The sequence below is a fragment of the Xenopus laevis genome, chromosome 3L (genome assembly GCF_017654675.1).
Source record: "Xenopus laevis strain J_2021 chromosome 3L, Xenopus_laevis_v10.1, whole genome shotgun sequence".
NCBI classification, from domain to species: domain Eukaryota; kingdom Metazoa; phylum Chordata; class Amphibia; order Anura; family Pipidae; genus Xenopus; species Xenopus laevis.
Window position 1 is genome coordinate 13,163,048 of NC_054375.1, and position 13,538 is coordinate 13,176,585.

The 13,538-nt window shown below is 43.3% G+C and overlaps 2 protein-coding genes and 1 pseudogene across 4 annotated transcripts in view; 1 reads left to right on the top strand and 2 right to left on the bottom strand.

The window, feature by feature from the left end:
- Positions 1–13,538, top strand: part of LOC121400994 (WD repeat-containing protein 91-like) — a 1,149,255-nt gene that overhangs the window by 1,123,863 nt on the left and 11,854 nt on the right. The gene's annotated exons all lie outside the window — the stretch shown is intronic.
- LOC121401007 lies at positions 3,995–4,669 on the bottom strand (annotated as a pseudogene).
- LOC121401013 (lysine-specific demethylase 7A-like) lies at positions 9,324–13,223 on the bottom strand. Of its 2 annotated transcripts, none has more exons than XM_041585418.1 (2): positions 12,612–13,223; positions 9,324–9,736 (listed from the first exon to the last, which is right to left on the bottom strand). In XM_041585418.1, the coding sequence occupies exons 1-2, from the start codon at positions 12,657–12,659 to the stop codon at positions 9,443–9,445; spliced, it is 342 nt and encodes a 113-aa protein (XP_041441352.1). In that variant the 5' UTR covers positions 12,660–13,223; the 3' UTR covers positions 9,324–9,442. The 2 variants fall into 2 exon arrangements, with proteins under 2 accessions (XP_041441352.1, XP_041441353.1); XM_041585419.1 differs by having other exon boundaries at positions 9,326–9,736; positions 12,617–12,859.

Genomic DNA, 13,538 nt, shown 5'->3' on the forward strand with positions numbered 1-13,538 from the left:
TTGACAGCTGTTCAGTCAGCTGGCAGCACTTTATGACATCATAGTCACCTACAGTCCCTAAACATCTAGAAGCTGACTGAAGCCAGTTCATTCCAGTCACGGAAGTGAGTTTGATTGACAGCTGTTCAGTCAGCTGGCAGCCCTTATGACATCATAGTCACCTACAGTGACTAGGACATTGTAGTCTTTATATAGGAAGCAATTTTTGTGAAATGGCATAGAGCCCAGAATGCTCAGCACCTACACTTAGATACAGTTGTAACTAGTAAGATAATTAGGTCTCTTGGAAATTGCAGCTTAAGGGCTCTTCCTCCAATTCCTGCCTGAATCACAAAATGGAGGGGGATGTGGGGGATTTCAATTGGCAAGTCAACTCCCTCCCTTACTTTGTTTCCATGTAAAAATGAGAGATTCTGGAACTTAACAGTATTCATTTAGATTGTTTGGACTTTAGCAAGAGAGAAATATGAATAAAGCAGCGCCCAGATACAGAAGCGCTTGCCATTTTGAGTAACATGTCCAACCCCAATGATCTTTTGTTTTATCTGGACAGCGTCTGGCTCTTGCAGGTACAGGGACAAAGGTTCTCCTTCCTAAAAACACAACCAAAAAATTGGCATTAGTTGGTATTAACTCATTTGCTATTTTCACTATTCGCACTGTGGTTCCTGACTACACAGACCAGCTCTGCTCCATTTCCCATAATGCTTTGCACACTGCTGTTCAATCTTCTTCTTATCCAAGCATTTGTGGGAAGTAACCTTGGCACAAGGAGCTCTATAACCAAGTTTTATACAGGTCATGGGCCTCGAGCACCGTCACATTTTAAAGCAGGGGGTACATTACTTTTATAAAAAACAGGGTGTGGGCATAGCAGAGAATTCAGTTTTTAATTTCTGTTTGTTCAGGGGGTACAGAAAGATTTAGGGTTGACAGCGAGAACGATTTGCTTAGACTGCCCGGGCACTTTGGCCTCTCACTCTGCTGATTGGTGCTTTGCTTTTATTCCCAATATCCAGAGGGTCGGACTGTGAAGCTGCAGCTGCTGATGGAAGTGATACCCCAGGAGATTCCCAGAGAGTCTGTTTACCCTTGTCTCTTTAAATGACTACAATCCCTGCCATAAAGCAAGGCAGGACTGCTGCTCTTTTGCCAGACAGGAAGTAGAGACAGTCACATGAGATGCCCTCAATCCTATTTTACACAAATTTTCCCATCAGTTTGCGCAGGGCTGTACTCACTTAGCATTGTATTAAAGGGGCATTTCGATTACGGATCTTCAGAAGAATGGAAGGCGTGTGCTGATCCTAATTTGGCCACTGGGGGGCACAGTTTCATAGGAGTGTATACACAAGATTTCATTTAAGCTCAGTAAGAAGGGCAGTAAGTTTTAACCTGTGCTTATAAGTAAAGGGCAAGTAAATCCCTTCAAAGAGTTTGATCAGAAAAAATAAGCATTTAAATCCCACATGTATTTAGAACAAAAGGTGAAAAAGAGAGAATACATTTCATAGCACTTTTAGTACAGTTCTGTTGACCAGGGGCCCGACGAGGGCCAAACCCCCACATACAAAGGAGTGAAATGATGAAAAGATCTTGTTCCAGAAGCTTCTGTACAATCTCCATATTTACACTTTACACAAAATCATAGAAAGTGGGGGGAGCGCAAGTAGTAGGGCGCCGCCTGGTCAGTAAAAATGCTGCTTAAAGTCAATGTTATTAAAAATGCAGAAAAAAATATATATAATTATATATAATTCTAGCAAAGGTGGCACCGCTATGTTCAAGTGAAGTCCCATTTAGTTACCATCCCCTGCCTGTTACTCAACAGGATCCGTATAAATAACCAGTCAAACTCCACTCTGATTGGCTGTTTCCATAGCCCTGCGAAGATACTCGTGCTGTGATTGGCTAATTTCCAGCTAGCGGTTTCTCTAGCCTTTTAGAAATATTCTGATTGGCTGCCCAGTATGCAGTTATAGGCTGGGAATTTTATTATCTAGTCCAAGCCCAGAGTTCAACGATGACCCACTGGAGGTTTAGCCCCGGGTGAGAGAGGGGTACGGCTTTGGCCTATAGTGAATCTTTATCGTGTTCTGCCTCCTAGTGGTGAAACCTACACCCCACAAAGCCTATGCCCAAAAAAGGAGAAGTCAGTCAGGTTTGGGCCTTGCTCCTTATAGAAAAGGGCCAATATCTGTGCCGGGAAACAACCAATTGAATGTCCACACTTTTAATTAAAGTAGGCTCTGCATGCATAATACTCTCTCAAAAGCAGAATAACACTGCAGTTCTGTGGGCAGCAAATTAAGTACAATAGTGCACCTGTATAAACAACCCCATCCCAAACCATGGTACACGGATTCACCAATCCCCCCCACCCCCGACATACATAAGCACTATTTCATCAGTTCACATTAATTAATCCCAGCCACAGCCAATCAGGAGCTGGTGTTGGTTGTCGGGGTACTTTGGTAGTTTGTACATCCGAATATTTTTATTCACGTCGCTCTGTCCTGAACAAGTACAAAAAGCTACAAAAGGTGAAGGATTCCTAGTGCACAACAGGAGCGAACACACAAATTGCATAAGTTCATTGATCTGAGGTAACAGCCTTGAAGCTTAATTTCAGTTAAGCATTAAAATAAAATAAAAAAATCTCCCTGTGCCGCCATAAAAACGGGTGCAAGGGGTTCCCCGAAGTGGGAGTCATTTGTATCCTAGAAATGCAGAATTTAAGGTCCCAGCCTGGAAAAGATTTGGTGAAAACACGTGCCCTGCGCTAAATACTGATGCTTTAAGGGGGTTATAAATTATAATATTTAAAGGAGAACTAAAGCTAAAAAAGAGCATTGCTAGAAATGCTGTATTTTATATACTGTACTATAACAAATATCGAATATGTGAATCAAGAAGCACAATAAACACTAATTAGCAGGTATTCTGCCCTTTGCTTCTTGATTCACATATTCTATATTTGAATCTATTTTGTGGTTGCCAGTGACGGAGCACCAACGTGAATCAAGGATATACAACTACGCTTGGCTTGTTGTGTGTGCTTCTAAATGCTCCCAATTAATTACCCTGAGATCCTCGTTAGTTGGTATAAAAAGAAAAAAAAGGCTGCTTGTCTTTAAAGCTTTTTTACAAAAAGAAAAAAATATACATTTATATAAACGAAGCCTTTAAAGTCGTTAGTGTATCGTTGTTTCTTCTCTTTGGAGACGAGTTTTAGAATCGCAAATTGTGTTCAACTTCCCCTTTGTTTCATAGCACCAACACAAATCATAGAACCTGCAATGCTCCCCAAAAAAAACACAAATCCTTATTTATGGCAAATGGTAATAATAGAGAACCCGTGGCAATATGGCGTAGCCCTTGCGTCTTTCAGGAAGATCTACGTGGCGTCTGTTAAGGCCCGCCCTCCCCTATAATAAACCAGAATACAGTGTTGACCAACACCCGGCTGCCACCCGCGCCGACAGCTTATCAAGAATCAAATTAAATCAGCACAAAAAAACAAAACCCATCAACGATAGCAAAAATAAAAATATGGATTTTGTATTAATTTAAAAATAATTACAAAAAACACATTAAATCCCTGTTTAAGACTACAACCTGAATTAAAAAGTTAAATGGTACCCCCTCTTTCTTCACGTCTGTGTTTTGCCTCACACAACGCAAATAAGATATTAAAACCTCCAAACAAAATAAAATAAAAACTTTCACATTGCTTAAAATCTAAAAAAAACAAAAACAAACAAAAAATGTTTATATAAATATTTAAAAAAAAAAAATCTGACTAATAAATTATTGAAGACCATAGTCCTCCCCTGCCCCTGCTGATGGAGCCATCGGAGTCAATGGGGCGCCCCTCTCCCCGAAAACCAGAAACCTGAATCCAGAGTCCTCTGGTTATTGCTGAGTGGGGCATGGCACAGTGTAAGAGCGGACATCTTTGTTCTTGCGGCGATGCTTAATGGTGGAGTGTGTTTCAGTTCAGCGGAGTCGGGCGACGGGAAGAAGCTCCAGGCCTCGGGTCGCCCCAATACTGTTATGCGCGGGAATATGCGGGGGCTGGGGTGTTAGACAAAGAAGCGGGCGTGGCCATTGCGGTTGAGCTTCAAGATTTTGCCGAGGCGTTGCTTCGCCGTCGCCATGCCCTTCTTTGGCCGTTTGCCTATGGCGGGTAAAAAGAGGAAAATTCGATTTTATACATAATAACAATAATAATTATATAATAGTTATAACAATAATAATAAACTGTACTGTGTATATATATATATATATATGGCAGCACCCCAGCCACACCCACATACCTTTAGTTGCCTGGTTGCTGATAGGAGGAGGGTTGGAGGCGGGTCTCTTTGTGGGGTGCAAGGGCAGGGTCGTCGAGGGTCCCCGTAGATCATCGTAGGACTGAGGCTGCCGTTGCTCAGGTGACATTCGCCGGAACTCGCGCTCAACTCGTATTTATCCGCGGAGTCCCAACAGCCGATCTCTAAGTAGCGCTGGTCCTTCGGCGACTTCTCGTAGTCCTCGTGCGCAAGTTCTCTCCGCAAAGATTTCGGAAGGTTTGTGAATCCTGAAACAGAATGATTTATATTATATATAATGTAGCTCCTCCCTCTCCACATATAGACTGGGAACTCACTGTGCCTACTGTATCCCCCACCCTCTCCCACCTGAACTCAAACTACCTACCCCCACATACCATGGGGGCTTCTTAATGTTAAAGGAGAAGAAAGCTACGGAGGCATTTGTGTGCAAATAGATTAGCCACAATAGTGCAAGCTGAATGCTATATTTAATTTGCAGAATGCTTTACCATACCTGAGTAACAGCTCTAGAAACTCTCTGTTTGTTTAGGATAGCAGCTGCCATATTAGCTTGTTGTGACATCACTTCCTGCCTGAGTCTCTCCCTGCTCACTCATATCTCTGGGCTCAGATTACAGCAGGAAGGGGAGGAGGGAGATAGGAGCAAACTGAGCATGCTCAAGCCCTAGCCCTGGAGGTTTAAGATGAAAACAGAAAGTCTGATACAGAAGCCCATGAGTACACAATAGAAGGAAAGAAATGTGGTGTTTCTTTTGACAGAGACTCAGAGCAGCATTACTTTGAGAGTTTACTGGTGTATTTATATAGACCTTTCTGATAAAACTTACTTGGTTTTAGCCTTTCCTTCTCCTTTAAGCTGTACAGATCAATTCACTCACCTGAGGGCTTGTTCTGCAGGAAGCATCTGGTTGCCGCATCCAGTCCAGAGGGACAGTTCTTTGTCTTTCACGTGGGGACCTGATAAAGTCAACACCGTTAACCGGCTATTCTTCATCGAAAATGACTTTAGTATGTTATACAATGGCCAAAGCAAAGCAACTTCTCAATTGGTAGTCATTATTTAAGTGTTATAGATATAGACTCTTTCCAGCTTTCAAATAGGGGTCACTGACCCCCATCTGAAAAACAAATGCTCCATAAGGCAAAACAGTTTTATTGTTATTGCTACTTTTAAGTACTCGTCTTTCTATTCAGGCCTCTCCTATTCATATTCCAGTCTCTTATTCAAATTGATGCATGGTTACTAGGGCAATTTAGACCCTAGCAACCAGAATTCTTACCACTTGCTGCTTTCGGGCTGTGGGAATCCAGATGCTCCTCACTGTTTCCCTGGGAGACGTTGATGTGCAGTTGGGAGGTAACCCCCCCTAGTCTTGCAGTCTGTGCTCTTTGCGGTGGGGTAGTGCAATGCAGACATGGAGAGCGTTCCTTTGTACAGCTTCTTGCTCCATGCTGGTCGATGGTAGGACATTCACTAATAAAGGAGAGAGACCAATTAACAACTAAGGTACGACTACAACTCCCAGCAGTTCACACCAAAGAGAAGATTTCTTACCTTTTCTGGGGAGAATCGTCATCAGACCATTGGAAATTAGGATCACAGGCAATCTTCTCCCACTGTGTTCCTCTTTTAAGGTTACGAATGGTTCCTGTTGCTCCTCATCATCATCATCATCATCACCTGAGCTTTCCGATTCCTTGGAGAAGTGTTTCTGCTGGATCAGACAGGAGACATTCATAATTAAAGGACCAGTAATTCATTAGTATTTCATTAGTATTCGCATGCCAGTAACTCACATCCCGTACTTATAGTCATATGAAAAAGTTTGGGAACCCCTCTTAATTCTTCTGAGTTTTCTTTCTCATTGGCTGAGCAACTTTCTTTTAATATATAAACATGCCGTATGGAAACAGTAGTATTTCAGCAGTGACATAAGGTTTATTGGATTAACCGAAATATGCAATATGCCATCATAACAAATGAGACAGGTGCATAAATTTGGGCACCCAACAGAGATTATTACATCAATACTTAGTTACAAATGTAACAACCTCTAGATGCCTCCTATAGCCTTTGATGAGTGTCTTGATTCTGGATGTGGCTGTTTCTGACCATTCGTCCATACAAAATCTCTCCAATTCAGTTAAATTTGATGGCTGCCGAGCATGGACAGTCTGTTTCAAATCATCCCATAGATTTTCCATGATATTCAAGTCAGGGGACTCCAGAATATTGTACTTGTCCCTCTGCATAAATGTCTTTGTAGATTTCCAAGTGTGTTTAGGGTCATTGTCTTGTTGGAATATCCAACCCCTGCAGCGTAACTTCAACTTTGTGACTGATGCTTGAACATTATCCTGAAGAATTTGTTGATATTGGGTTGAATTCATCCCACCCTGGACTTTAACCAAGGGCCCCAGTAGTCCCTGAACTAGTCACACAGCCCCACAGCATTGATGGGACCTCCACCAAATGTGACAGTCGGTAGCAGGTGCTTTTATTGGAATGCGGTGTTCTTCTTCCCCCATGCAAGCACTTTTTTGTTATGACCAAATAACTCAATTTGTGTCTCATCAGTCCAAAGCACTTTGTTCCAAAATGACTGTGGCTTGTCTAACTGAGCTTTTGCATACAACAAGCGACTGTGTTTGTGTGAGTGCAGAAAGGGCTTCTCTCTCATCTTTGTGCAAATTGTGCTGAATTGTAGAACGATGTACAGATACACCTGCATCTGCAGCAAGATGTTCTTGCAGGTCTTTGGAGGTGATCTTTGGCGTTGTCTGTAACCATTCTCACAATCCTCTGCATATGTCGCTCCTGTATTTTTCTTGGCCAGCCAGACCTGGGTTTTACAGAAACTGTGCCTGTGGCCTTCCACTTCCTGATTACATTCCTAACAGTTGAAACTGACAGTTTAAACCTCTGAGATAGCTTTTTGTAGCCTTCTGCTAAACCATGATACTGAACAATCTTTGTTTTCAGATCTTTTGAGAGTTGCTTTGAGGATCCCATGCTGTCACTCTTTAGATGAGAGTCAAACAGAAGCACAACTTGCAGTTGGTCACCTTAAATACCTTTTCTCATGATTGGACACACCTGCCTATGAAGTTCAAGGCTTAACGAGGTAATCCAACCAATTTGGCGTTGTCCCCTACTAAGGGCACAGACCCACGCTCAGATTCGGGGAGATTAGTCGCCCAGCTGCTAATCTCCCCGAACTGCCTCCCACCGGCTAGAATCTCAATCGCTGACGGGATGGCACTCGGAGTGCTTCGTTTTCTGAAGTCGTCCGAAGTTTCCTCATGAGGCGACTTCGGAAAAACGATTTAGATTCTAGCCGGTGGGAGGCAGTTCGGGAGATTAGTCGCACGAAGAAGAGGCGATTTGTCGCCGGGCGACTAATCTTCCCGAATCTGAGCATGTCTCTGCCCTAAACGGACATGTTGGGGAACTTAGGGGTAAACCCAATATCCCATTTCCTTTTCCCAATAACCCCCCTCCATACCTGGTTAGTGCAATTGTCTTCGGATCCCTCGGAATCAGAAATATCGGAATATTCGGAGGATCCGTTCCTGAGCTCCGACTTGACACTTTCAAAGAACACTGGGGAGGGAAAGATGGAAAAGATCAGTAAATAAAGCAAAGAGAATAAACAACACCTCGCCCCCTGGAGGGTTTTACTTACTGTTAAGTGGTTTCTGTGTTTCCGCTTTATCCTCCATCCCCGACGTGGAGCACGGCTTCTCCTGCTTAATATCCTTCCTCCACCTCGTCCGGTCGTCCTCATCTTCGCTGTCCGCCGTGTAGAGGCTCCGTTAAGTAAACGTCTGCCTTTCAGCTCTGCTTAAAAAACATCAATGTTCAATAAAAGGAAAACTGCATTTTTTTATCATTTAAAGGGACAGTGACACTGTTCCACATTATCAGGAATGTGCCGATATCCTTTTAATAATTCCAGCTGCTTCCCTGCAGACCTCTGTGCCCCCCATCTCCCCGTAGACCTCTGTGCCCCCCATCTGCCCGCAGACCCCTTAAATCCCCCATTCGAATGTAAATTTGAATGTGAGATGTATCACACCTCGACCATGGAAACAGTCCTAATTCAAATATTAGAATATAACCTGCCGAGTTCATTTACAAGTCAATGGCCGAGATTTGTTGAGCCATTTGGAGATGTTAATAGCCTTTCTGACGTTCAAGGTTTTTATTCGGTAGAAAAACTTGATTCGTACAAATCGAATACGCATCCAATACGATTACAATTTTTCAGTCTGAATAATAAAATTCGCACTTTGGGCTTGAGGCCTGCGTACGTGACCCGGGCCTGATCCAACGTGCGCCGATTGGCTGGCACATCTGCCGGTAACAAAAAGCACCAAACACTATTGGCACTTTGAAGTCATATGTTTAGTGGTGAGGGATTGATGACATCACAGTCTCCATCAAACCGTCCCACCGCTGGAGGGGAAGAGAGTGCAACATGGGTTACTTGTGCAAGTCCCACAACCACCACACTGAGTCGGTTGTCGTTCAAAGGTGAAGTCCGCCCAAATGGTGACAGAAAGCGTGATTTTGTCTAATGAAAGGAAACGTCATTGCGAGCAAGACTCTGCACTGCTGGTACCGACTACATATGCCATCGAAACAGTGTCGCGGTATTCAGTTCCCTGTCCAGCTAAGACTTGGCTTGAGGGGGAGATGACGACTGCTAAATTGTTGATGGTACATGTAGTCAGGAGCAGCAGTGCAGGGAATAGGGACAGACAATTAATATATTTAATGTATAATAATTAGGGATACACCGAATCCAGGATTTGATTCAGGATTCAGCCTTTTCCAGCAGGATCCTGATTCGGCCGAATCCTTGTGTGTGGCCAAACCGAATCCGAATCTGCATATGTAAATTAGGTGTGGGACGGGAAATTGTGTGACTTATTGTCTCGAAACAAGGAAGTAAAACATTATTTTTCCACTTATGCAAATTAGGATTCGGATTTGGTTCGGTATTTGTCCAAATCTTTCCCAAAGGATTCGGCCGAATCCCAAATAGTGAATTCGGTGCATCCCTAATAAAAATGAGTTGCTCACTGTGACGCTTCCTTTAATTATGCAAAATGCCGTTTTTTTTGTTATTATTTGGGTGGAATCCCCTGAAGCTGCGGTTTTTCGGCCGAATAAGAACACAAACCTCTTCCCACGGGGACATTTCAAGCCTTTTCAGGACCTCCCGCTTATGATGCTCCAGGATGTCGAGGTTGGAGGGGGTTTTGGTGGAATGGTCTCGAAGTCGCCGCACTTTCCGCCCGGGATGATGCGAGGGATTCTCGTCCGAGGGCCTGGAGATCGGACAGTGGCCATGAATTCCCTGAGATTTGACCGGCTTGTTCCCTTCCTCCTGTGGGAGAAAAGTATTTAGTGGATCTTGTAGTATGACATTCCTCACGACTTGTCCCCACTGCCCTTTCGTAGGCCAATTTAACATCAGTGACGGAATACCCCCGTTCAACGAAACGGTCCCATAATGACATGGCCTGGGTATTAAAAGAATCCCAGGTGGTACATAGTCTACGTAGCCTCAGAAATTGACTAACCGGAACACTCTTTCAAGTACTAGTCGGATGACAACTGTTGGCATGAAGTAGAGTGTTACGAGTTATTGGTTTCCGAAATAAATCTGTGATAATGTTTACACCATCGACTGTGAACCTGATATCCAAAAAAGAAATTTCATGTCTATTGATTTCACTAGTGAATGAAATACCCCAATTGGTATCATTAAGATAGTTAATAGGATTTGATGGAGGATTGATCGCCATTCCAAATCAAAATCAAGTCATCAATATAACGATAATAACAAATTATACACGAACGAAAAGGGTTGGAGTCTCTGTATACAAATAGTCTTTCCCATAAACCCATGAAGAGGTTCGCGTATGAGGGCGCAAACCGCGCTCCCATCGCCGCTCCCCTCTTCTGAAGGTAAAAGGAATCATTAAACATAAAATAATTGGTATTTAACAGGAACTCCAACGCCTGTAAAATAAATTCGTTTTGGATATCAGGATACAAGTTAGAATGTTGTAACCAAAATTTGATGGCTAAGGTCCCTCGGTCATGTTGAATGGAGGAGTATAAAGAGCTCACATCCAAAGACATCCAGACATAGGAAGATTTCCATTGGACAGTCTGAATCTTATTAATACAGTCAGTGCTGTCTCTGAGGTAACTAGGAAGCTCCAGGACAATGGGTAATAGCAATTCATCAACATATTCGGATAAGTGTTCATTCAGGGACCTAATTCCAGAAACTATTGGGCGACCCTGAACATTAATAAGGCTTTTATGAACTTTTGGTAACCAATGAAAGATTGGAATACGTGGATTCCTACAGTAGATATATTCAAATTACCGATCAGTCAAAATGGATTCCAACTTAGCCCAATTTAATAAGTTCAACATTATGTCCTGAAACCTCCTAGTTGGATCAAAATCCAGCAGCTGATAGGTATCTGAGTCTCGTAATTGTCTGAGGGCTTCGGATTTATAGTACTGTGTCTAATACAACCACCGAACCCCCTTTATCCGCGTTCTTAATAATAATGGATTTGTTGGATTGTAGACTAGTGATAGCATTGAATTCACTCTTACTTAAATTATGGTGACTCCTATTGGGGGATCTAGTATGTTTAGCCAGATCATTTGTGACCAATTTTTGAAACAAATCAATATAAATTCCTCTACTTTGTACAGGGTAGAAGGTAGACCTCTCACCCAGTTGGGTATGTGTCACAATATGATCTGGGTGATCACCCCTATATGATTCGAGCAAAAGATCTTGCATAGTATTGACAGTGCACAGTTCTTCAAAGGAAAAAGTATTGGACTGGTAACCTCTATGTGGGGTGTCCAAAGCATCGTAAGCCATAAGATTATCCCCAACCTCCGTATCATGTAATGTATGAGAAATATCCAAAGTATCTCCATCAAAATCATTATCAGAGGAGGAGACCTCATTAATAGTAAGCCTACGTATAAACTGGTTAACCTCCAATATAACATCAACTGTTCGCATATCATGATCCTGGACAAATTTTAAACCATAGCTCAATATGTTTACACACAGGAACAGCAGGACACACACAGGGAGCATAGGGAAGACAGAGCAGGACACACACAGGAAGAGCAGGACACACACAGGGAGCATAGGGAAGACAGAGCAGGGCACACACAGGAAGAGCAGGACACACACAGGGAGCATAGGGAAGACAGAGCAGGACACACACAGGAAGAGCAGGACACACACAGGGAGCATAGGGAAGACAGAGCAGGGCACACACACAGGAAGAGCAGGACATACAGGGAGCATAGGGAAGACAGAGCAGGGCACACACAGGAAGAGCAGGACACACACAGGGAGCATAGGGAAGACAGAACAGAGCAGGAGACAGGGGAAACCTATCAGGACCACTCTATGATGTACTACATACAGTGATACAAGGCTGGTGTCCTTCCAGCAGTTTGTATGAGTGTGAACAGGTGAACAATGTGGTCAGTTTCAGTCTGGGTCTCAGGTGTGAACAGTACAGGGTTTATGATGTGAACAATAGAGGTGTTACAGTGTGAACAATACAGGGGGATCACATGTGTGAACAACAGGAGTTTATAGACTAATTTGAGGTGAAACAATGCAGGGGCCAGTTAATCTCTGTAGTGATACCTTTTAAATATTACACAGCAGGCAGACTTTCAGGTGGGTGGGTCACACAAGGGGGGCGACCCATAGACCACCAGTTGAACAGCCCTGAATAGGGCATGCTAGCATTTGTGGTTTTTGACTTATTTAGCTTGTTATTCAGCAGCTCTCCAGTTTGTAATTATAGCATATGTCTGGTTGCTAAGATCTAAATTACATAGCAACTATTAATTGAAATGAATAAAAGAATATGAATATGAATAATAGGCTGGAATAGAAAGATGACTAATAAAAAGTAGTAATTCCAATACATTTGTATCCTTAGATTGCATTTATTTTTAGATGGGGTCAGTGACCCCCTGCCCCATCTGAAAGCTGGAACGAGTCACAAGAAGGCAAGTAATTCAAAGACTATAAAAAGAAAAAATGAAGGCATAAAATTTACCTTTCTATAACATATTAAAAGTTAACTAAATGGTGAACCACTGCTTTAAAGTTTGGTTTTTTCAACTCCATTCAGTCCTATAGCTCCTTCTATAAGCAGCTAATGTTAGATGCATTTCATACAAACAACGACCTTACACTCAGCTCCCAATATGTCATTTCTCCTATCCCCGCACTTCATTTGCTTTTTCTATCAGATCCCAGCATTGTCAGCTTCAGCCCCAAGCAATAATCCCTCCAGCTCTGAACTTGACATTCCCAGTCAGTGATTTCTTGGTGTAGCCCCTCCCCCCGTTGGGCGGGTCTAAAATTACACTGGGAAACAGGGCAGGCAAGAGCAGCCGAGTCGGATTCTGAAGTTTTCACTCCTCTGCCAGGAAGGTGGATGGAAGTTTAATGTGGATGGATTATTTTAGTCTTCTAAATGAATCCTTTCTCAACTCAACACACACATGGAACGCTGCATAAAATGCTGCAGGGTAAATTCACAACCTCCCCAAGCCTTTCTTAAAATCCGCCTATTCTGTTGTAAGGCCACTCCCCTTAGTAACGCCTCTAAAGTAACTCCTCCCTAAAGTTTTACCCTTCATTTGAAATGCTTTGTAGAACTGTATTTAGACGCTAAATCCCTGGCTTGTGTTGTGGTTCTGCTGAAGTGTGTTGTGGTTCCTCTCAGCTTTCCCTCCCAGCCAGGAAGTCCCGGCCAATCATCGCTCCCCTCATTTGCATATTCTTCTCAGGGGACTTTCCAGCCCGGCCACCTGCTTCCCAGAACTTCCTATTTGCATGCGTCGCCCCACCCGCTCCCGCCCACTTTCAGCTTCAATTAGCGAAGCATGATTGGCCGGCAGGTGTGTATGGGCGTGTTCCGTGCCCAATCTGAGAATGAGGAGGCGCTGAGGTGAAATTGCTGCGCTGAGGGGTCGGGGCTGAGTGTTGTTCTGTTGTACTGGCTCTTGCCAGCTTCCATCATGGCACCGGGGGGCACTGCTGGGCAGCTACTGGTGCTCACTCTTTGGCTGGGGCTTCTTACCTGTCCCGCCCAGGGATTTCGGATTGT